Raw genomic sequence first — 24,202 nt, forward strand, 5'->3', positions numbered from 1 at the left:
TTGCTAACCCAGAGTCTAAAACTGGATTAAAAAAAAAAAACCCAAAACACAAACCTATCTTCAGTTCATCAAAATTTGAAGGCTGCAGTGCAGCACCTGTTAATGCCACTTAGAGTGAGAGCAGCTCTCTGTGTGCAACAGCACTACCAAGGTACACTGTGATATTCCAAGAACAGCCTTGGAAAGCCATTTGTAACAGGTGTGATGTGAAATCCTTCTGCGGGATCAAGAATAGAATGTAACAAAGTGAATAAACATCAGAGGAGTGTTCTGAGGATGGGATTGACAGGGCAAGAAGAAACAATCTCAAGTTGAAGCAGGGGAGGTTTAGACTGGATATTAGGAAAATTTTTTTTCATGGAAAGGCTGGTCAAGCATTGGAACAGCCTGTCTGGGGAAGGGATGGTGTCACCATTCCTGGAGAGATTGAAAAGTCATGTGGATGTGACATTTAGGGCCATGTTTTAGTGGTGGACGGCAGTGTTAATGGATGGACTCAATGATCTTAGAGGTCTTTTCCAACCTAAGTGGTCCTATAATTCTATGATGTTAGTGGGTAAATCTCCAATACCAGTGTAATTTGAAATGACCTGTGAGAATCTCATATTTTAGAAACCCAGACAGATTTATAACATGTTGGCAGGAAGATCACCATTGGAGGGGTTCAAATCTATATTAAATAATGGAATTTTAAAAAAGGCTTTACAGCATTTAGAAAGGACTTTCACATATACTTACACATGCATGTATTTAATGTGGGTTAACATTATAGCTTTAAATTAAGCCAGGAACTGCATAGGAACTGGCTCTGTTAAAAAAAGCCCCAAAACAAAAATCCAAACAAAACAAAATAAAAACCAAAAATACCACCAAAAAAAGGAGTTATTTTTTCATTTCTTTCTACTTTCATTTAAGGTCTTCAGAGCATTTTGTAAACAAAGTTTCTTACAGTGTTAATTTGTTTACTCTTCAAAGCTTTAATTAACTATTTTTGCAAAATGATAATATGAAAGTTCAGACTGCATACCGAGCACCTCATGCTATGCTTGACAATTATAGTGCATCCCTGAAAGCAGACTTATTGATATGTGTTTTTCAGATCAAAGCTTTCACCTCCACATGGGAAACCTACACTACAGCCTAAAATAGAAATGCCTTGTTATTTATTCACTAGTAAGCAAGGAGTAAAATCCCACATCCCAAGGCTGTGGAAATGGCACACCTTTTGCTGCTGCCATGTTCATACATAATGCCAATAATTGACTTGCACAGCATAAAGCCATAGATAAAAATGGACTAGAAAACAAGCAACACCAGTTTATCATTGTCGTTTCTGCTTGGTAGTGATTTATCAGAGAATGTTTTCCTTCCTTATCTACCTTGCTTCAATTTTTGAAAAATTACTATTAGACTTTTTTATTATCTAGCTTGCTCAGATGTAGAAGCATGTGTTGAAATTTATTTGGTCTTTCCAACAGCCTTAAATTTTGCAGTGTGTACTTCAAAACAGACTCTTAAGGGAAACACTAAATGGAGGTTTTGACAAAACATTTATCAAATTCTCAATAATCCATCTTCTTTTTTCAGTCAGTCCTGAATACTGTAATACATTCACAGTATGCTACTTTTAAAAGGTATTAAGATGCCAGCACATGAATCCTCAGATTTCCTTTCAGATGGCTTCGAAAATAAACTCCTGCTCAGTGCTGGAGAAGATGAGGTGCACACAGTAACAGAGGAGTCAGTGGGAGAGTTTGGCTCAGTACTCAAACTTGCCATCGACCATACCATTTCTCTACTGACATAAAGCATGCAAACATGCCCACATCATCAAAGTATCTCAACAAATTTTCTTCTGACAAAACAGTTTTGCAAGAAGAAAAGCATTTCTGCCCTGTCTCACAACTAAGCCTATCTAGCTCAGTGCATGGCCAGGGTATTTGATGGTGGGGAAAGATGAGGGTGTACAAAGGTTTCAAGGAACAGGGAAAGCACACACTGATCATTTCTCACCTTGCTCTCCCAGGCATCAACAGCTTACAGCTCTGGCACTTCCAGAGCAACTTCATTGCACTTCATTGCTCTCAGTGTATTTTTCTTGCATGATCTGTCCAGGCATCTCTTGAACTCAAAACCACACCAACCCCCTATGGTGATGGGTTCCCTATCTAAATATGTGTTGACTTGAACAAACTCCACATTTTGATTGATTTGGCTCATTTCAGAATCCAAGTCTGTGTCAGCTAGTGGTATTTCCATTAAATATACAGCAACAAGGAAGAAGTTGAATAACTTCTCCAAATTCATAGTCAATGACCCCAATGATTGCAGAACACCAAATCCAGAAATGTTGACTTCCTGACCAAAGATTAGACAACACATTTTTTTTCTGTGAGGAGTAGTTATTTTACAATAAAGCGATCCAAAATCTAATTAGGTAAATTCAGCCATTAAAAAGTCACAGACTCAAAACATAGAGTGTACTCATAAAAAATGTGTTATAATACAAAATATACAATGTTTGTTAATCTCGTTTTAAATAAAACCAAGTTAGCTTGTTGTTCCACTGATGTTTTCCGACTTAGCCTGTAGTTCACTGAGACCTCTGCTTTGTAGCCTTGAAGATAATAAAAATCAGAGGGAAGGACTTAATCTGTATTTCAGACAAAGGTCCAGATGTCAAGTTTATATAAATGACAATGGGGCTGCACTTCCAACTAATGACCAGTTCAACACAGGCTCCCATGTGCCCACTGCCTGATTAGTGCTGAGAATAGAACTGAGATCTTTGAACTTGCTACATCTGCAAAAAGGGACTTGGGATGCCTTTTATTGGTTTGGATTGAAAATTTTGGCTTTAAACCTTTCTAGAAAATAATTTTTCCCTTTGTTCTTGACATAGGAGTGTATTTATCTTTAAAGGCACTTGGTTTTCATAGAAACCATGAGAGAACACCAAGAAAAGAGAAGGTTTATACTCACTAACAACGTTGGCTTGTCCAGTGAAGATGGTGTACTGCAGCTCGTAGGAAACCACACAGAACTCATCGTCTGATGTCCAGTGCACAGTAATGGTATCATAGGAGGCTGTGCAGAGCTCTTCTCGAATGGTGGGTGGGTTGGGAGCTGTGAGATACAACACAGCAGGCACAGTCAGTGAAGTGTTCCCCCTCTCCCCTGAGATTAGGGGATGTAGTTGATGTGTGAGATTGTAGAGGTACCACCCAACAGACTTTTCAACAACTTTTCGCTAATTCCAGTGCTAGCTTTGATTATCAATTAACTGCTAGGAAGGAATTCCTAATAACAACATAACAACCTAGGAACTCCAGATTTTGAAAATATTTTGTAGTAAAGTAGCTTTAGTTCCAGATGCCATGGGACAAGTGATGTATCTGTGTCACATTAGATGGATACAATGACAAGTTACTTTTTCTAAGATTGTTCTGATCATTTCACCTAACTTATCAAAATTTCATTGAAGCATAGCAAGAGGCGGGGGTCAACACTCTTCACTGTTGTTTTGAAAGCAGTTTTCCCAGCCTATCTTACCAGAGATTGCCATTAGTGGTATTGTGGTGGTGCATCCTTCCTGGCCCAGCTCTAGGCTGCACTATGATCTGTCATTCATTAGCAACAGGTATTTTAAAAGTATAATTTTAGGGAAGATGCCAACACTCATACTTTCATGCCAAATTTTCTCCTCTCTCCATTTTTATTGATTTTCTAGCTATCCTTTCTAACATAAGTATATAAAATATCTGCTGGTTATAAAATTCACATTTTGCAGCATTAAAAAAGGAGTTCTTATCATAACATAATGACTGTATGAATATTACAAGCAAATAGTCTCCCAGGAGCCCTCTGTCTCTTTTTTTATAATCAACAGGCAAAATTTTTGTGTAGCAAGATGTACAATCTTTTCCCATATTAACACATGAGTTTGTTCTAATGACCTATTTAAAATGAAACTTGAAGCAAATTAGTGGGGTCTAATTTTCCTGTTTGCAATCTTTAAAAAGCCAAACACCTAAGTAACAAAGAAATGAGTCTCTCTTCCTGAGGGATGTTCCTGCATGCTTGTCTCAGTGGGAGCTTCATTCCAAATCATCTTCCCTACAAGCCACATCATGAAAAGAGTCACAAATCCTTTTGCTTTAACAGTGTTTCTCCCAGCTGTCACAGAGAGAAGAAGGGGAGCACTCAAGCTGAAACAACCAAATTATGCCTGAATTAAAGGAAAAGGAAGGCAACTATGAATGTTTGCGGTTTGGTTTTGAGTTTCTTTCTCTATCAGCTCCTTAACCTCTGATAGCCACAAATAATAGCCTCAAAAAAAGTCCCTCTGAAGGAATTCCACCTTTACTTTTGCAAGATCTTGTTTTTGTGAAACATCTATTTTTTTCCATCAAGAATTTTTATAGATCATGCCTCTGGCTTACTGATGTGTGTTCCCAAGGATTAGAGTGCAGACAGGTTCCCAAGCAGCCTCTTTTAACCAAGGGGCTTAAGGAAAAGTTCAAATGTGTTTCATGATATGACCATGGTTTGATCTTTTTATGATCATGAATGAATCACAGAAGCCTACCAATGCTTTTTTTTAACTTGTCAGAGAAACCCTTGGGACAGAAGGGCACTAATGAAAAGAAATACAGATGAACTCATGTAAGAAGAGCTATCTGTGAGAAGAATATAATCAAAATGTGGGAGAAAAAATGGTCCACAGTTTTCTGAAAAGATTAATGATAATATCAGCTATTTTCCAAAAATGTATCCTGTAGAACAATCACTGGGGGTTTTAATTTTTGTTTCTTATTTCTAGCTGGGGCTTCATTTCAATATTTTGCCTGTCCTTCAATGGCTAAACAAAAACTGGAACAAGTGCTAATAACAAATATATAAGTAGATCAATTATTATTTGTCTGATGGTGTTCAACTAAAGTTTTCTTCTGTCATCTCCTGCACCCAACAGCAAAGCATTTTACTTGAGAAATGTATTTGTTATTATTTCAACACAAAAAAGAAAAAATAATTTATAGAAAACAAGATATACAGAAGGTTTAATTAATTGCAAACTGCATTTCAATAACACCTAAGAATCTTCAACTTCTTTGAAAATGGCATCCTAATTTTGCTCTTCATGGGCACACCTGGCCTTATAGCTGAAAATCTACAGGCCTTCATGTAATGAAAATGTCTGAAAGAAATTTTACCTAAGACATATTTTCCCTGGCTCTTGTGATTAACCCACACTTACCTGAGACTATACTGCATGAATTCAGCTCTTTGGCAACATTCATGTCATCAACCACTCAGAATAAAACAAATCCACCTGCTTCACCTACAGAAAGGCAGACAACTCTACATTCAGATGTTTTATTATGACAAAATAATGTAGCTGTCCGATGGCCAAATTCATCATTCCACAGCACACACTCCTTTAGAGAGTGTAAATTTGTAATGCAATTAAAGAGATTGACCTCAACCAGTTAGCTTCATTCAGTACTGCATTTGGCAGTGTGTGATTTGGTGAATTATTGAGTTCACCAGTACTGGTGCAGGGCTCTGTGCCATGGGAACCTCCTCAAAGATTCCAGGAATCTCAAGGCTGTACCAGCAGGTTCTTCTTCCTGGCTCAGTTGTGCTTCACCACTGCTCCAGAGGGGAAGCCCAGCATGCTTCCAGCACAGCAGTGGAAGACACAATGCACTTCTCCATAGAGGATCAGAGCACATGTCTGGGAGTGGTAACTGCTTCAGACCCTCAGACTGTCATTCACCAGTTTGTGAATCAACACTCTCTCACAAGACAGAAGAATCATTGCTGAAGGCTGTTTTACTTCATTTTAGCTCAAAACTGAGTAAACACACTTAAAAACTCAGTAACCACACCTAAAATGCCTGAAAGGCACCAATATTAGAAATGCAGTTCCTTAAATTTGCTCTCAGGAGTAACTGATCTCAAGAGCATAACTACTCCCTTTCAACCCTTTCAGCTAAAGGCATCTTTCTTTCCATGTCATCTGCATGGCTTTTGCTCTGAAGCAGAACTGATGGCTCACAAGGTCTGCACACCTGAGGGACACTTTAGGGACACTGCCACTTCTCCCTGGTGAATTCCAGCATTAATGCAGTGCCTCCTGGATGTCTATTGAGCTACTATCTAAATCTTCTCAGCACAAGGTCACAGACATTGACTAAAACAACCTCAAATTAATTTTGTTTGCTCAGTTTCTCTCTCCCTGCTGTCATGCAGTGACTGACTTTGTAAAGATTCCTTATGGATTTTGATGCTGAGAATCAAGACCTAAAAGAAGACTTAAGTAATCTGCTTGAATTAATGGTGCTAGAAATATCCATATTGCTGGTATGACTGTGAGGGAGTTGCAGAGCTGCTCTGAACCTCTCTTTTAGATATTCATCACTGATTCCATCTTGTATCATGACACTAGGCTGAATCAGCATGGAGGAACTGGAAAGCACAGTTACATCCGATGTGGATACAAATTTTATGTATTATTAACTTGTCATGTGTGAGTTGGTCATACATACAAACCATCTCAACCTGGTCTTTTGGCAGACCAGGACTGCTCAAAGCCAACAGAATGAGAAGAGATTACATGAGCATTGTCTGGAATTGGTCTTTGATCTTTCAGTGCTGAAAGGGTTAAGCAGTAAGACAGGTTATCAAGAGTTTCCAGAGCAAAGTTCTTTCTCTGTGAAAAAATTGCTGGCATATGCTAGGCAATACATATTTCTTTTTGCAGTTGTAGGTGAAGTGATGGATGAAAAAAACTTATCATCATTTCAGATAGGATTTCTGAAGTAGGGCAAATTGCAAGGTCAAAGAATGGATGCTCCTGCAATTGATTTCAAAGTATTAGGACACAAAGCAAGCATTTTTGATTCACAATGGACAAAAAGAGTCCTTATGACAGTAATATTGTGCAGAGAGTTTGCAAGTCATAGATATTGCCTGGGTCTAGCTAGATACATGTCTAGAGAAAGATGGTTTCCAGATGAAGAGCTTGAGCAACTGTTAAGATAAGAATGCTTTCAAAAGACATCAAGGCTATATATAGAGAGAATAGAGCAGTCAGATGAAGATTAAAAGTATTGTTTTAATATACTGAGCTTGATATCTCAATGTCTGGCTGGCAACTTTCAAAAAGATACCAGAGATTTTATTTGGATAGCAGAAGCTTTGGGCAGACATCTACGTAAATGATAAGCACAAACTAGTTAAATTTATTTCTTCAGTAAAGAAATAGCCTAGGAAGAAAGAAAGATAAGGTTGGGGATATGGAAATTGAAGAAGATCTGACAAATATTACACCGGGAAGAACCAAAGGAGAAAAAAAATCTCCAGGAGACAGCCAAGGTCAATTGTTTCTAAAGCAACTGACAGCAGAGATAATGAAGCTGGAATTTAGGTTTTGACATTTTGTTCAGAAGCAGTACAGATGACAGTCATAAGGTAGGCTTCTTCACTTGATTCACAGCATAGATCTCTGGCTAGGATGTACAAATGGTCTTCGTTTTACTTAACTGTGAAACGTGATAAAAGTAAAGCCTAATTCACTCTGTCACAAAGGGTTCGGCTTATGATCTATGAAAATTCCATCCACCAATCTGAAAGGAGTAATATAAAGCTTTCTCTGGAGTTTCTGGACAACAGTAGAGAATAATCAAATGCATTTTACTCTTGGAATTATATATATGTGTATATATATATATATATATATATGTATACCTATATCTCATGTATACTTATTTACATATATTTACATAAATGTATTTTAACTGTCTGCATAGGTTGCATTTTCTGCTCAGATAATTTGAACATGTGCTTTGCATTTTGCCACTGCAGCCATATGCTATCTATTAATGTGAAGAAAAGCCAGTTAGAACTGTTTTTCACTGGGCATCAAGGATAAAAATGATTGGTTAGGAAAAAAGAACACTAAAATGCTTGATATGTATGCAAGTTTCCTTAGACTGCATTGTGAGCAATTTTTAAGACTGTGGATGAGTTAGGAAAAAGTCAGAGGAGGACCTGTTTAAATGACACAGTCATCATGATGGATCACAGAAAATATCTTTGTAGCAAGACAACCCCTCATTTTGGTACAGAAATAACCTTTGCTTTCTGCAGTGCATAGCAATTCAGCTGATAATATTGACATATGATGTACAAAGGGGAGAAGACCTGAGGGATGCAGGAACAGACTGCTAGGCAGAATTAACCTCATATAACTTCACAGATCTAAACCACAGCTATCTGCATTTGAACAAGTGCATCTATCCTCTGGAGACAACTGGCAACTCCAGAATGAAGTCAAGTACCTCAATGCATGTTCCTCAAAACGAGATGGTTATTTCTGTCTTTGATCATAAAGGAAGATGAGACTGATTATTTTAGAAGTCAATTGCTAGATTAGGGTGAATGAGTCAGGTTTTTTGTTATAATCATTAATTTCCTTGGATTTTCGTAAATTTAGGGTGAAGGCTCAACATGATGGCAAAATTCCTGCAAATTTAGAGAGAGGCAGACAACATAACTTTTCACTGGCACTGTGTGAGAAGCTGAAATTGCTCTTATCACATTATTGTTGTGTTTTATTTACTTGAATATGTGTTAGACACTGATTGTATTCATCTGTCACACAGTGACAAAGAAATTCCTTTCAGATATAATTTCTCTTTTAGATGTGGAAAGAATCCCACAGCCCTGTCAGGCAAGAGTGCTGCTGCCCTGTGCATCCCCCCAGTCTTGTGATTCTTAGTATTAATCTATTTGCTATTTATAGAATCAGAGAATCAGAGAATACTTTGGACTGGGAGGAACCTTCCAAGGTCATCCGGCTCAATCTCCAGACAGTGAACAGGGACAGGTTGCTCAGAGTTCTGCCCAACTTGACCTTGAATGTTCCCAGGGATGGAACCTATACAGCCTCTCTGCTCCAATGTCTCACCACCTTAATTTTAAAGATTTTTTTCCTTATATGTAGTATGAACTTACCCTCATTTGGTTTAGATCCATTACCCCATGTCCTTTCTCAACAGACACTACTAAAATGTTTTAAGTGCTGAAAGACCACAATGAGATCTCCTTGGATCCCTCTCATCTGCAGGCTGAACAACCCTAACTTTCTCAACTTTTCCTTTGAAGAAAAGCCAGAAGCCAGTCCTCTGCTTGGAAAAGATAGTGGTTGGCAATGAGGAGGCTGCACCTCACATTCTCTTGAACTAACAAAAGTATATCCTCTGAAAACTGAGACAAGTGAATGGACCCAGGAAGTGTTTTCCAATGCTTTTCTAGCAGTGCTTTGTGCCTTTCATTACAAATTCTTGCTGCTAACAGCAGATGCTTAAAGACGCTGCAGAATAAAAACCTACCACATCTCTTCTGTTTTCAATTGAGCTGGAATGAATTGTTCTAATTCTGGCATTGAAATCAAAACACCCTAAATTACAGTAATTTGTTTCTCTTTGTGAGTCATTGTACACTCTGAGACTACACATTACTCAGGCTTTCAGTAAGGGTCTAATCCTGTGGGCTTCCTCAGGCCAAAGGCGAGGTGGGGCTCTGCTGTGTGGAGATCCCACCCCACAGCTCAGAGCACAGCACACACTCTCTAGCTCCAGACACAGCCAGATCCTCCAGTTCTGTGATGGGGAAAATTCACAGCACATGAGAAAACATCTTCCACTGCTGAGCCTGTGATGTTGATTGCTTGAGCAGCTTCTGATTGCTCTTAGGAACTCTGCCAGGCAGCAATCTGCTGCAGCAAGGAGGCAGCCCCAAGGGAGAGGGTAACACCTGGAGCATCCATCTCCTGGGAAATAGGGTTTGGTCTCTGCTCTCCCTCCTTTGGCTGCTCCAGGCTGAGCTCCAGCTGTTCTTTCACTGCACTCTGCTGCAGTGGCTTTTAATCATTTCTTAAACCTACTTCCTCACACTCTGGTGGTAAAGAATGCAAGGAGATGAGGTGGGAAATGCATTCCAGTTGTTTGAAGCACCCAATGCCCCCTGGGGTGTTCTGGGGCCATTGGAGGTAAAATATTCAGGATTAAGAGGGAGAGTGTATTTGGTTTATGTATCAATGTTTTGGAAGTGGCTGGACTGTAAGGATTATCTCTGTCAGGAAAGATCAGGAGCCGACTCAGTATCAGACACAGTCAGTTCTAAGATCCATCTGCCACTGTCCAAAGCTGAGCCCATCACTGGTGCTGACAGTGCCTCTGTGGTAGCACTTTAAAGAAAGGGGAAGAAAGGCTGTGCAGCAGTGGGGGCAGAGAGAGTGAGAAAATGTGATAGGAACAGCCCTGCAGATGCCAAGAATGGTGAAGAAGGAGGGAGAAGAGGTGCCCCAGGTGCTGGAGCAGAAATTCCCCTGCAGCCTGTGGTGAAGGCTGTGGTGATGCAGGCTGTTTCCCTGTAGCCCACACAAGACTACAGTGAAGGAGATGTCCAGCTGCAGCCATGGAGGACCCACACTGGAGCAAGCTAGAGGAAACTGCAGCCTGCAGAGAGAGTACCACACAGGATAAAGGTTTCTTACAGGAACTGTGGCCCATGGAGGACTCACACTGCAGCAGTCCACTCCTGAAGGACTCCTCTGGCAGAAAGGACCCACTCTGGAGCAGTTGCTGGAGAATGGCACCCTGTTGGAAGGGCCCATGTTGGAGAAGTTCATGAAGAGCTGCATTCTGTGGGAGAAAGCCCATGCCAGAACAGGGGAAGGGCACCAGGAAGAAGGAGTGGCAGAGATGATGTGTGATGAACTGACCACAGCCTCCATTCTTCATCCCCACGTACCACTTGGTGGGGAGCAGGTAGAAGAGCTGGGAGTGAAGTTGAGCCCAAGAAAGATGGAGTGGGGAAAAGTTTTTTGTTAGATTTACTTTTATGTCTCAGTGTCCTAGTTTTACAATTAATTTGCAATAAATTACATTTATCCTCCCCTAGCTGAGTTTGTTTTGCCTGTAGCAGTAATTCTTGAGTGATCTCCTTGTCCTTATCTCAACCCATGAGCTTTTCATCTTATTTTCTCCCCTTACTGAGGAGATGGAGTGAGAATGGCTTGATGAGCACCTGGCAACCAGCCAAAGTTACAACCACAGGGAGAACTGAAGAAAATCCTATCACTACAATTTTATGAGGAATATATAATAGTAGCACCTCAAGAAAAAAAAAAAGTACCTGTAAGGTAATCAAGGCATTCCAACAATTTCTTCTCCCTGGTAAAATCAAGTGCGAAAGTATCAAAAGTATCATTGAGATTAATTTCAGGAATTAGAACCTGGGAGGATGCAGTTGCCATGGAAACTCTGTAACGAAAAGAAAAATGTCTTTTAGCACTCAGAACACAATGTCTTTTATATCAAGGTAGACTTGATCAATATGGTTGTTATAGCTTCTCAAAGTCTTGATAAAATATACACATATTTTAATTATATGGTTTAAGTTAGGAACTTCTCCTGCCACTTTTATTTTTGACAGCAAGATCTCCAATAATTTTTTTTTTGTACTGAACTTAGGCCTATCATGCAGCATCAGATGAGATTTTAACAAAATATTGGCCATGCAACAGTATCCCCTGAATTCTTTTTAATCACCCATGGAACCAAAGAAGAAGGAGCTCTATAATTAGCTGTGTTTAAGCAATCCTGACAGATGCTGAATCTCTCCCAGCCCTTGTTTTCCCAAGCAGTTTCTTGCTCCAGGCACGCCTTGGCACTGCTGTCCCAAGAGCTTGGTGCAGTCCCTGCAGCTCCTCAGCTGCTCACCACAGCACTGCTGCTAACTTCAAAAGGCACAGGAGGGAGATAAAACAAATAGATGTCAGCATGGTTTATTTTAAAAGGCTTTTCCCTACAAAGCATGTGTGCATACTTATATTTCCTCCAAAATGGAAAAGTTTCCTCACCTGCCTCATTTCAGGAGCTACATTTACATTTTCTCTGTCCAGATGTACTAATATAAAGAGATTAACTTTCACAAGAAAAATGCATTTTCCAGTCCATTCAGCCTGGTTTCACCAAATGCATATTTCTGGAGAGCTGGATACTGGATGTGTTTACAAAAAGTTTGACTGGTTTAAGGAGAGAGATCACTAAACCTTATGCTATACAACAGAAATTGGGCAAATATTTCAGTTTGGAGATAAACAGACAACTATGCATGCAATCTATGTCTGTTATCTGTCATTTATGAAATCTCTGATCAAAATATTTGATTGCTCCAATTTAAAGTTTTCCCATATAATTCTTTTTCTGTAGACTGGACTGAAATGACTCCAAGGTTTACTGAGGACTATTTTTTCACATATTTTTTGTGTAGTATTTTAGGGAAAGACAATAAGGAAAGTCGAAACCAGAGCTGTACATCTCATTGTCTTCAACATAGTTTTCAAAAGCTGAGCTGAGGAGGTTTCCTGGTAAATATTCTTGTTATACAGTTTCTGTTGCAGCTGTGAATGTAGAACTCAGTTTAAAGTAGTTCCTAGGACAGATTTTTTTTTGTAAATTTTTTTTTATATCAGCAGGCCTTTTTGGACTGCTGTAGGGAATATGCAAAAAGTGCTCTGCATTTACATGTGTTACAATCAGTTTTTGGTGAGATCAACAATTCAAAATTTCAGACACCATGTCTCCATATTAGGTTCAGAGAATTGAATTTTGTCCTGTAATACTGCCTACTGTTGACGCTGTAAACACTGACACTGTACTTGATTGGAAAGGGTTTTTCTAGGATAAATGTATTTTATCCACTGCAAATAATGCACAACTTAATCATCAGAGTGAATGTAGTGAGTTTGCTTGTGCAATTACCTGTTGTGCTTACAACAGAAAATATTTTACGGCAATTACTTTGAAATGTGTGGATGAAGAAATGCAATGAGCATGATTTCAGGAGACTTCTTTAGCTGCTGGAGCTCAGAGCCCTGGTGAGGCTGTTACATGAGCAGTCTAAAAGCAAACAAAATGTTGCTCACCACAGGAGAGCTAAGAGAGTTACTTGTGAGGAATAATTTATAATTCCATTTAGCCTCTTTTTCCATTTGCAATTTGTCTGCAAGCACTTGGTATCTTTTTTACCCTTGATTCACTGCTTGGAATGATTCTCTGATTTTCAGGGTGTTCCCAGCCATCTCATTGCAGACAGAAATCTGTGATAGCCAAGAATTGTTTGATTGGGCACATATGTCAGCTTGTCTCATTTCTGCTCTCCCAGTGTCTCTCCTGTGAAATTATTGTATCTATGATGCAATTGTTCATGCTTACAAGTTCAAAACAGAGCTTCTCTGAATATTCTGTGGTAGTCAGTTAGAAAGCCCTGTGTCTCCACAAGTTTCTGCCCTACTGCTGCTTCTGCCGAACACTGAAAAAAAGGCAGAGCCCACCTTCAGCCTTTGATACTCATAGTTTCACTACTGCCTTCAACTGGGATGCCACAATGTTGCTTGGTGACAGAATATAAACCACAGTCTGAGAGACAGCATATAACCCACTGCCTTGCCTGGCTTTGTCTTTTTGAACTGATTCTCTGTTCTCTGAATCTGTAATGGGCAACCCAGTATTGCTGGATTATTTATAAATTGGTAATCAGCTTTGATGAAGATTGATGCAGCACACCAGAGTAAGGGAAAGACTTTAAAAAATGTGTAATAGGAGCAGGGAGTTTCACGTTTTGAATTTGGGGAAATTGTCTGGAAAATGTGAAGATATAATGTGAACCCAGAAATAAAAAAATAATTATTAAAAAAAAGCTATTTTAAAAAAATTTAAAAGAGCGTACTTTTGATGTCTTTCTTTTTTTGTCCATATTCTCCTCCCTTTAAACTTTTAAAATTTTTAAAAAAATAATTTCTGATTGCTAAACAGCTGATATTCCAGCAGAATATTTTTTCTTCAGAAAGTCCTGCTGAAATTCAATGGGTATGTTTCAGCATTCACATAGTTGCACTGAAAACCAGACCAAATTTTCTGATAGCATGGTCCTTGTCTTTTGGGTCCTGGATACATCTGGCATGCTGAAGAGGAGCCAGGATCCTGAAAGGAATAGAGATTCCCTGCACCCAGGAGCCCAACACAACAATTGATGTAACTTCCTAACCTCCTGGACTATTGAATCTTCATCTCTTCAAGATGCACGGTGGAGGTTCACAAAGTCACAAATTTCATTATCTTTTGCTTTCTATTTTATAAAGAATATAAATCCATTAATATCATTCCCAGTTTCTCTTCTAATGAATGCACTGACTGCCTGATTTCTTTCCCAATTCTTTCTCAGAATTTTTCATGAAGCAGGAATTTCAGTTATAAAACCCATTTTTAAAGTGTGTTTAAAATCAGACATCTGCTTGGCAACCATGCTAACTCTTTCACTTGTGCATGTTGTTATCATTGTAACTCTTAATTTGCCCCCTTTTTTGACTGCTCCCTTTCTCAAAGGGATGTTTAGATTTAGCACTACAGTAAGGTTCTTTTCAATCTGGTATAGCACAAAGTTGCATTTTGGGGCAATATGTCAACGACCACATCTCTGATGTGACAAGACAACACAGCAGCTATGGCAACCCATCTGCCTTAGAGTGAAGTTTTTCCTTTTATTGGGAGGAGCATCTCCCTTACCTTTCAGTGATGTTTTTGGCAGTTTGCAGGAAGCGAGCGTGGTCGTTCTCCTTCAGTGACTGCTCAGCCTGAGAGATGAGGGACGTCGAGCGCTCGATGCACTGCTTGCAGTTCGCAATCTGCTGAGCCAGTTTTCTCAACCTCACCACCTCGAGTGGAAGCACAGGAAAGCAGTCATGTCTCTAAGGTCACAAATCATGGTTGGGTTTGCAATTCAGAGGTAAATCTGGGCTAAAGGAGGAGTTAAGATGAATGGCTTTGGTGACAAGCTAAGTGGTGAACCCCATCTAGCCATGTAACATTTTAATAAGGGACAGGCACAGTCTTTCTGCCTGAATATTTTCCACATGGAAAACAACGGGGGAGAGCCAAAACAAGCACAGCTGGCCTATTTTCCAGCAAAAGGAACGTCATTTCCTGGTAATTTCTGCTTACATGATAACTAAGGTCTATTTAGATAACCATTTCCCAGAAATTATGAGATCTGTGTTAAAGGCTACTTATAGATTAACTAGATTTTTTTCTATTAATTGAGTTTCATAAAAAAAAAGAAAACTGAAAATAAAAGTTAACAGAAAAAGACTGTTCAGTTCTGTTAACAATAAGTGCCTGACCTCATTATGTGCTTTAAGTAAAACAGGGTGTTTTCTTGTTGGATATTTTTAACTGGACAAAAGCACAGTAGTGCTGGAGTTCTGATTATTATTACTGCAAACATATGTGCTGGAGATAAACACAGTAGATGTGACTGTATGCATTAGCAAAAAGGTTAGGGAAGGGTACAGTCCTCCATTTAAAGATAATGTTGGCTAACAAAACTTTCAGGAACTACAATAGTTCCTGAAAGGTCTGGGAGTCCTTTCCTTTGTTATCACATCAGGATCATAGTTTGAACAGGAGTAAGAAAAAGGAAGGAAATTAAATAACTCTGGAGTTTAGAAAGGCACATTAAGACCCAGTTACATGCAAAATGAGGTAACTAACAACCAAGTGGGTTGGCAGAAATGTCCAAATTTATAATCAAGATAATATTCCCAATCTCAGGAATTAGGGCACAGGCTATGAAGTTGTTGATTTGACTTTTAGATATATTTGCATCCTAAGCAGTGATGAGGGTATCTTAGTGCAGCTATCTAACAACAGAAACAAGTAGGAATATAAACATTTAAAAAACTCTCCAGAAAAAGATACTGGTCAAATGATTTGTGTCATGTCACTGACATGTTTTATGAAAAATCCTTTCCTTAGGATTTTTTCCCTCCTGAGAAGCTGAGAGGCCTCAGGAACAAACTGTAAACAATGATTATCTGCTGCTGTGGAATGCAACAGGGGAATCTGTGATTGGCCTCATCAGGCTGTTTGCAATTATGGGCCAATCACAGATCACCTGTCCGGCCGGTCAAGACTTTGTTATTCATTCCTTTTCTATTCTTAGCTTAGCCTTGTAGTGAGATCCTTTCCTCTATTCTTTTACTATAGTTTTAATATATTATCTATCATATAATAATAAATCAAGCCTTCTGAAACATGGAGTCAACTTTCTCATCTCTTCCCTCATCCTGGAACCCTTGTGGACGTTACCACAGTGTCATGTGATATTTGTATGTCTTTAAAGATAGAAACAGCATAGAGAAGAGAATGCTGGGAACACCCAGATTTTGGTAATGCTAATGATTTGATCAGCTTCTAGGATGAACTAATGCTTGATTGATTCTTTCTTTTATCTTCAAGAAGAGGAAGATGATAAATTGAGAAAAAGGAAGAGTGTCATCTCACTCAGTCCCCTCCTATTTCTGCAATGGTAGGAATGACATCTGCCCTAGGATTGTTTTACCTTGTTGATATTTGCTTCTTTCCTGTTACATGTTCTGTGGGATTTTATAGGGGTTGGGTGATAGGTGAGATTAAGTGTGGAGCTGCACAGGGTGTTCAGACTTGTGTATAACTGAAGCTGCAGCCCTGCAGGCACAGCTAGAACTTAGTATGTGTTTCCAGCTCTGTAGCCACACCTACAGTCCTGTAGAGAAATTTGTCATGCTCTACCTTCCAGAAAGACTCTGGAAAGCCATAGGCCCTCTTCAAGGAAGATACATTGGGTAGAACTTCCTGTGGCTTTTCACATGGGTCTCTTGAGACCTTAAAATGTTTCAACATATATCACATTTGAATCAAAGCATTGCAGACCTCCTCTGGACCTCCACTGATATAACGATCAGCTCAACAAAGCAGAACAAAGAATGGGGACAGATTCTGATAACTGCTCTATTCAAATAAATTGGAGCCAATTGTATTACAAATCTTCTGTGCTAATGGAAATTAGAATAATTTTTGCAAGCAACAGAGTTTTTAAAAGCAATGTGTATAATGCACAAATCCAGACGAATGGTAGGTTTTCTACTTCATTGGTAGCACACCTGGTATCTCTGCATAGAGGAAAGGAGTTGAAACAAAAATAAAGAAATAAAGGCCATCTATTTCAATTGAAGGGAATTATATTTTGTTAACAGCACGACGAAATTCAGGTTTTTTCACACAGTGTACAGGACCTGTGGTTTCAAATGTGTTTAAATTAGCCCTTGTCTACAGAGTTTTCATTTCAAGTTAATTGGAATATCTTGACATCCACATGAACCATTTAACCTGCTCTTGACTTTATTCCTTTCCTGAGCTTTTCCCACACAAGAAGAATGAATATCTGACTTAGTTACTTTAGGAGTTAAACAGTAAACACCATGTACCTAGAAAATAAAAACATTAATTAAACTGTAGTGCATTTCTGAGTTAACAATTAGTAGAAAAATACGTTGAAACTTAGGTATCCGAGATTTTTCCTGCTCAATGTGTTTGCCACTAATAATCATGGAACTTTGGGAATTAGAAATGCACACCTAATTTAATTTATTTCACGCTTTTGAATATCTTTTTTTTGTAAATAACTTAAGACTTCATATCCTCATGAATGACAATGACTGGAACAAAATATTAATGGATAGTATTTGAATAAAATTTAAAGTACCTAGAAAAAAAAAGATAATTGTGAGACATGATTCTACATGCTGTAACATTTTGTGAAAGTTAAAAGTTTGGGGTAACTACTGTCAGGCACATCACAGAGTGAAGGAAACATTAGGTGGCCATAATTTTCCATTTACTGATCATGACAAAATTTCTGGTTTTATCCTTAAAACCCATAATCACCTGTAGTAAGAGAAATACCAAATAAACAGTTGAAGTCTAGAGTTCTAGTCTTCAGGGATTTCATTCTTCTTTACATGAAAGTATCAGTCAGTAGCCAAGAACTACATAAGGACTTTTACAAATTTCTATCAATAATATCTGCAGTCAAGAAGGCTGCAACCAAAAGGAAACAATGTTGACCTACTTGTGATCTAAAGAAGAAAAGCTTTTACCTTTCCTTCTTTGATTTTGGTTCCAATTATTTGCCGTCTTTGCTGGATTATTTCAATGAGCTGGTCACATTCTTCCATCAGCTTGGTTTCTTGCCGGGATGCATTTACCTATGAAGCAAAACCTTATGATTAGCAAAACTTTTTTTTGACATTTTCCTTTTCTATCTTCAAACTTAAAAACTGCATTTTCTAAAATATTTGGTTTGGCATTTTTTTTTCTCCTTTCTGTGTAAAATCTGTGTTATTTTCAGTCCCCTCTTTTGGATTTTGCGAAGTACTGAATTGAGTACTGCAATGTATTGTTTGCAGGAGGCAGCACTTGCAAATAAACAATCAGGTGTTTCTAGCTCAAGTGAGCAAAGTCTGGTTTGGTGAGTATTGGGTGGTGTCAGCTCTAACACACCCCAGTGAGAAGCGGGGTCTCTTCAGGAGGTGTTTCACACATCGCGGTTTGCAGCCATACGAAGCTGCAGTGAACACCAGCGTGCTCAAGGGCACAAATACTGGATCAGAGAGTCCATCCCCTCACTGCTGCTGGTGCCAGCATCTGATAATAAAGAATGTCAGGAGGAAAGAAGTCCCAACACATGTGATGACTCCCATGAGTGCTTTCTCATCCCCCAGCCATTTGTAGCTCCGTCTTCTTGAACCAGACATGTTATACATCATTACTAATATTCAGAAGAATTAAATAACATGGATTTATTTAGTGTCTCCTTCACATCCTGGAAACTTTTGGAATCTGTATCATTCTGCAGAAATGAGCACCACAGCTTAACTCACAGTGAAGTGAACAACCGGCTCCTTTCAGGAAGATTTGAAACTATCTCCTTCCAGCTGCATTTAATGATCCAAAGTCCTTTAACTGGAAAGGGAAGTGAACTACTGATACCATATATATCCACATACTGGTTCCTTAGAGATTCAAGCTATCAAAGATCCACGTGACAATCCCTAGACATGTGTTGACTGTCTTAATTATTCCTGCTTTACCTCAGCATTGAGTCAGATAGAAAATAGTTAGATAGAAAATGCTCATGTAGTATTCTAGAGGATAAATATATGAGGAAATGAAATATTTTTAGAGCAAAACCCCTCACAAATATTAACTTTCTGTAGAAAATGCTGACTTTTGTTAAAAAAAGAAAGAAGAAAACTTGTAATAGGAAAGTTTGGGTTCTCAGATGAATATGTTCTGTTTCTGAAGCAGACTGATTTTTTCATTGCAAAGTCAACATTCTATACAACCAGAAGAAAGTACTTCCCCTCCAGCAGTTGTATGTTTAGCTTACATGTATGTGTAAAGAGTCAGAAAAAAAGTAAAATGTTCTAATCATGTCTAGAATATTAAAAAGGAAAGAACTTATCTCAGAGCTATGTTTCCATTTGCACTTTGCTAAAAGAGGGTAAGAAGGTAAAACAGCTTTCATCCCTGCTAATTGCCTCCACAGCCATGTCACCTTTTCTACTGGGATAGTAAGAGTCAGTGGTGAAGAACAGCAAGGATTACTTTCAGGTGACAAGTAACTATATTGCTAGCCTTGGTTGTTTTTTCAGTCTGATGAGCCCCATAATTCTGCATCAGTATTGCTTTCTTTCCTTCCAACAATGTGTTTAAACATGCATTTACCTGTAAGCACATTATGGAGCTCATTAAGCTTAAGCAAATGCTGATGTATCTAAATTTGGAAAAGAACCAATTTTACAAATAACCTTCTTTTGTGAAACACACAGCATCCTCCAGGTAAAGACAGGACTGTTTATAAAGATCTGCTTTCATCAAGGTCTTGGATTATCTTTCTCAAATCTTCATAAAATTAAAGTTTGTTTGCACATTTTAGAGGCTTAATTATTAACTAAGACATCAAGATTATGAAGAGAGAATATATTTGTTTCTGGAAGGGGTCAGATGTGATTGCAAATGCTGGTGAAGATGTAGAAGGTATCCCTGTTATGCTGGTTTAGGTGCCCATGGTTCTTGCATTTTCTATTTGCTCTGCCTGGCTTCTCACCACAGTCCATGAGGAGAGAGAGCATGAAACAGCTCACCCAAAGCCTCTAGCAGTGCCACTGCCTCTCCACTGATAGCTCAGGTAACCTAAAAAAGTTAGTCAGTCTGCTCCGTCCCTCCTATTCCCTTTGTTCTTGTTGTCCCAGTACCTCAGCTGCATCACACATCTTACTTTGGCATGAAACTCTGCAGAGCTGCTTTCAACCAGCTGTACCATGCACTGGTTTCCTGGCCCTGACTTAGGTTTACTACTGGATTGAAATTCCACCAAAGAGCAGGGATCCTAGACAGGCTCAGCCCAGGGCAGTGATCACATCACTGCATGTGGGCACAGCTCCTGTGTCAATACCAAGGTCGGCCCATGCCACAGCCAACTCCAGCACTTAATTACAGGAACACTTTTGGCACTTCATTATGGTAACACTTGATGGGATTTTTGAGTAGCTTCCACTCAAAGTGTTACTTCTAACACCACTTACATCACCAATTTGCTTTGTCAAGAAGATGTAATTAATTTTTGGGATAACTGTCATGAAACATAAAGTTACAGGAAGGTTAAGTCAACATTGTTTCATTTAATACTCTGGTTGATTTGAATAATAATGTATTAATTGGATCTTAACCTAAAAAGCTCTAGACTAAGAAAAATAAAATGCTTGGAAAAAAATCTCTGGATTTCTTTATGCACTGAGTACAGACTTCTCTTTTTCTTTGAAATCTGAAAAGTATACTCTTTTTTAACTCCATTTGAAGACATTTCCAACTTTCTAACTTGGACAAGCTTGTTAAAAATGAAAATAATATTCCAAAATTATATTACACATCTGAGCTTTGTATGAAAAAAAATCCCTCAGCATTTAATCTAGGGGCTTTTCTTAAGCTGAAATACTCCTTAATCATTTTTTCAGCCCCCAAAGCCTCTGATTCAATAATAACTTTATAATTGAGCAGATGCCTAATTTTAAGTGCACTACATTAGCCGTGGCCCTAAAGGAACTATTTGTGAGATTACCATTAAATATTATTTACTTGTGTGTTCCCAAGGAGTCATGTGTCAGACCAAAGAGCCACAGTCATGGACCAGGGCTCCACTGTACAGGTGCTGCAAACACAACAGAATGAGGCTTTTCCTTCTGCTTGAGTCCTTTGACAAACAGCAGCCTTGACAATAATTTCCAGCCGGGCTGGCCAAGGAATGTGAGTTCTGTCTGGTGAAAATATTTGAGGTTTTACATTCAACATTTTTTCCACATTAAAAAACAAACCCTCTTTCCAAGGAGTTTGTTAAAAGAGACTGATAGCTGCCTTATAAAGTCTGGTGACTGTGTCACACACTTTGTGAAAGTTTACAAATCATAGAGAGAGCTGACTTCAGTCTGGGCTCCCTCCACCCAAGATGAAGGCTGATTCTTTAATTTGAGGTATCTGTTGCCTGAGAGTTTATGCTAGACTTGGTGACACCTCTCTATGGAAAATTTCACTTTGAATACAATTAGTTTTGGCATCAACAAGTTCCTTAAAAATCCATGTCCAGAAATACTTTGAACCTAAAGCTTTCTGCTTTATTGGTATCTTTTTTATAAATTTCTTTTCCACGCCAGGTAAAATCGACTAGGAGGCCTTATGATTTAGTGAGAACTATGACATCTACAAAGAAAAAGGACAGATTCCAGTTCTCCTGATTTTGTAGGGAATTTATTCCCATTTCTTTAACACACACAGACCTCAAATAGTTTACTGAAAAAACCCAACAACCTCACAAATTCCAGGTTTCTTTCCAGGTTTTCCAGACATATGGATAGGGACTGTTGCCCTTTGCCTCAGGAAGTAGGTGTGGTTAAAAAAAGAAGAGAAATGGGGGTTCCTCAGATGTCTGCCAGGGAGCTGGAAACAGCAAGCCCTCTCAGCCCAAAGGGGAGAGCAGGCCAGCTGTTCCCAGCTCCACAAGCTGAGAACTGATTTGGAAAGTGTTCTGCTCTCTGTGGAGGCTTCCTGGGCTTTCATCTTCAGAGACCCGAGTTAAATTGCAGCTTAGCTCACAAGAAAATGAATGTGGTGGTTTCAAAGTCCCCAGCAGATGTTTGGGAAATCACAAAAACTAGAGAATGGCTAGAGATTTGAGGTTACAGTGGAGCTTCTATGGTTAATTTAAAGGCAAACAGAATCAGAGGGCTGGATCATACCCATGAAAACTTCCTCAACTAATACACTGAAACAAAGGATTTCTTTAGTGTCTCAGAAGAATTTTCCTTGCAATAGCAAAACTCTTCCTCTGAGATTCCTTCTAGGTGAGGCAAGTCTCCCCACAAGTGGAAATCTTCATGTGTCTTTTTGGCAAACTATCTCTAAATGACAAGCAAAATAAGACATCTTAAATTAGAGGGGGTCTGCTTTTTGGGACTATGCTCTCCATGATAAATTCATCAAAACCAATTTTCATTTCCTATTCATCAGCTGATTATGCAAAATGGAAGAAAGTAGGTTGTAGAAAGAGTCTGATCCTTGGAAATTGAGGAATGAATTTGAGTTTCAGCTTCATGATTTAAAAATGGTTTAAATTTCTTAAAAAAATAAACTCTTTGCAGCTGTGGCTGTACAGGTAAAAGAAGAGGTATCAATTTTTCTTTATGTGTTTGAGTTGATAGTTATAGAATGACTATATACTATGGCTATAGTTATATGTATTCACAACAATTACTGTATACTCAAAAGAAGACAAAAATATCAGAAAAATAAACTGAATTATTCCACTCAAAACCTGTTGAATCATTGCCACATACTTCACTTTTTATTTGAGCCTGAATTTCTTCTTGCACCAAACCCAGAAACTGAGATGAAAAAAACCTAACATTTTTACATATAATGGCTGGTACCTATTTGCTCTAGGAAAACTTTCTTCATTGTCATGTAGATGGGGAGCACATTTTCTTGGATCTAGTGCATTCCCTAGATGAACTAAAGGATTATACTCTTCTAAAGAGAGAGGCCTGTTTATTTTACTCCATGTTGTAAAGTGAGTAACTTTTCTTTATAGAGCCAGAGTACACTGAAGTATTATTTTAACATCATCCATATGTAATTTATTTATTTAATGGAAATACAAAGGATAATCATTAACGAACATTTATGAAAAAATTTCTTCCCTTTCTTTTTATGGCCATGAGAGTCATGGATTCAAACTTCCTTTATTTCATGTGTGATGTTATGGGTTGTTCAACTTAGTCTTCTACGGAGCAGAAGCAGAACTCTTGGGAAATAACTTTTCAGGTTTTTCCTAGTCTAAGAGTACATCTGATTTTATCTGTGATGACAAACCATGCCTTTGGAAATATGTGATATTAATCAGCTTGCCATCTGAGTATAATTTTTTTTAGTTTGAAATGGTGTAAAAAAAAAAAAAAAAAAGGTCATCTTCCATTTCAAGTGTGCCAGAGGCTTTGTTTTTGTTTGCATTCCACATCTATCTCTAACCAGGAGACCTGTGTTTAGAGGCAGTCTCAGAGCAGGTTAAACAAAGGTCAGTGCAAAAATATGCCATCTTACTCTGGCTACGTAGGAATTCTGTGAATGAAGGATTGATTAGGTCAGGAGAGCTAAACCACTTTGGGTCCAGCAGATAAGATTATCTGCCCCAATCCTGACTAAAAGTAAACCTTTCTTAGAAGACTGAAGTACTCATTTTACTTACTAAAATATTGTTTTGAAGTTTTTTGTCCCACTGTACTTTGAAGCACATTGGTGAGAAACTAACCAGCAAGACACCTAGAAGTCCTCTAGTGACATTTACAATTTCATCCTAAAAGAAAAAAAACCCCAGAAATTCATGGGGAAAAAAAATTTCTAGCAATCTAATTATTTTCACTCATTTTTTTTTCACTTTGTTAGACCTTTCTTTAAACCTAAAAAATGAAAATACTTCTTAATTGAGCAATATTTAATTATTTATTATTTTAGTTATTCCATATTGAGCAAAATATTCCACTTCATGTGTTTCACATAGGATAGAAAAACAAAAACTATCAAATAATCACTGAAGTTCAAAGGATTGCCCATCCTTTCATGATGTTGAAACCAGTGTACTTGTAAACAATAGTTCAATACCTAAAACTATCATCCAGGATCCAGGGTCTTTAGCTTAGTGT

General features: G+C 38.4%; 1 protein-coding gene across 5 annotated transcripts in view; it reads right to left on the reverse strand.

The window, feature by feature from the left end:
• The window catches only part of MID1 (midline 1), a 241,567-nt gene that overhangs the window by 13,767 nt on the left and 203,598 nt on the right, over positions 1-24,202 (reverse strand). For all 5 annotated transcript variants that reach the window (XM_050978094.1, XM_030235021.2, XM_030235020.2 and 2 more), the window contains exons 4-7: positions 18,050-18,157; positions 14,640-14,788; positions 11,206-11,333; positions 2,983-3,126 (exon numbers count right to left, since the gene is read on the reverse strand). In XM_050978094.1, coding sequence (XP_050834051.1) covers positions 2,983-3,126; positions 11,206-11,333; positions 14,640-14,788; positions 18,050-18,157 — 529 coding nt within the window. The remainder of the gene's footprint in view (positions 1-2,982; positions 3,127-11,205; positions 11,334-14,639; positions 14,789-18,049; positions 18,158-24,202) is intronic.

Source organism: Serinus canaria, chromosome 1, assembly GCF_022539315.1.
Source record: "Serinus canaria isolate serCan28SL12 chromosome 1, serCan2020, whole genome shotgun sequence".
Classification (NCBI taxonomy): Eukaryota; Metazoa; Chordata; class Aves; order Passeriformes; family Fringillidae; genus Serinus; species Serinus canaria.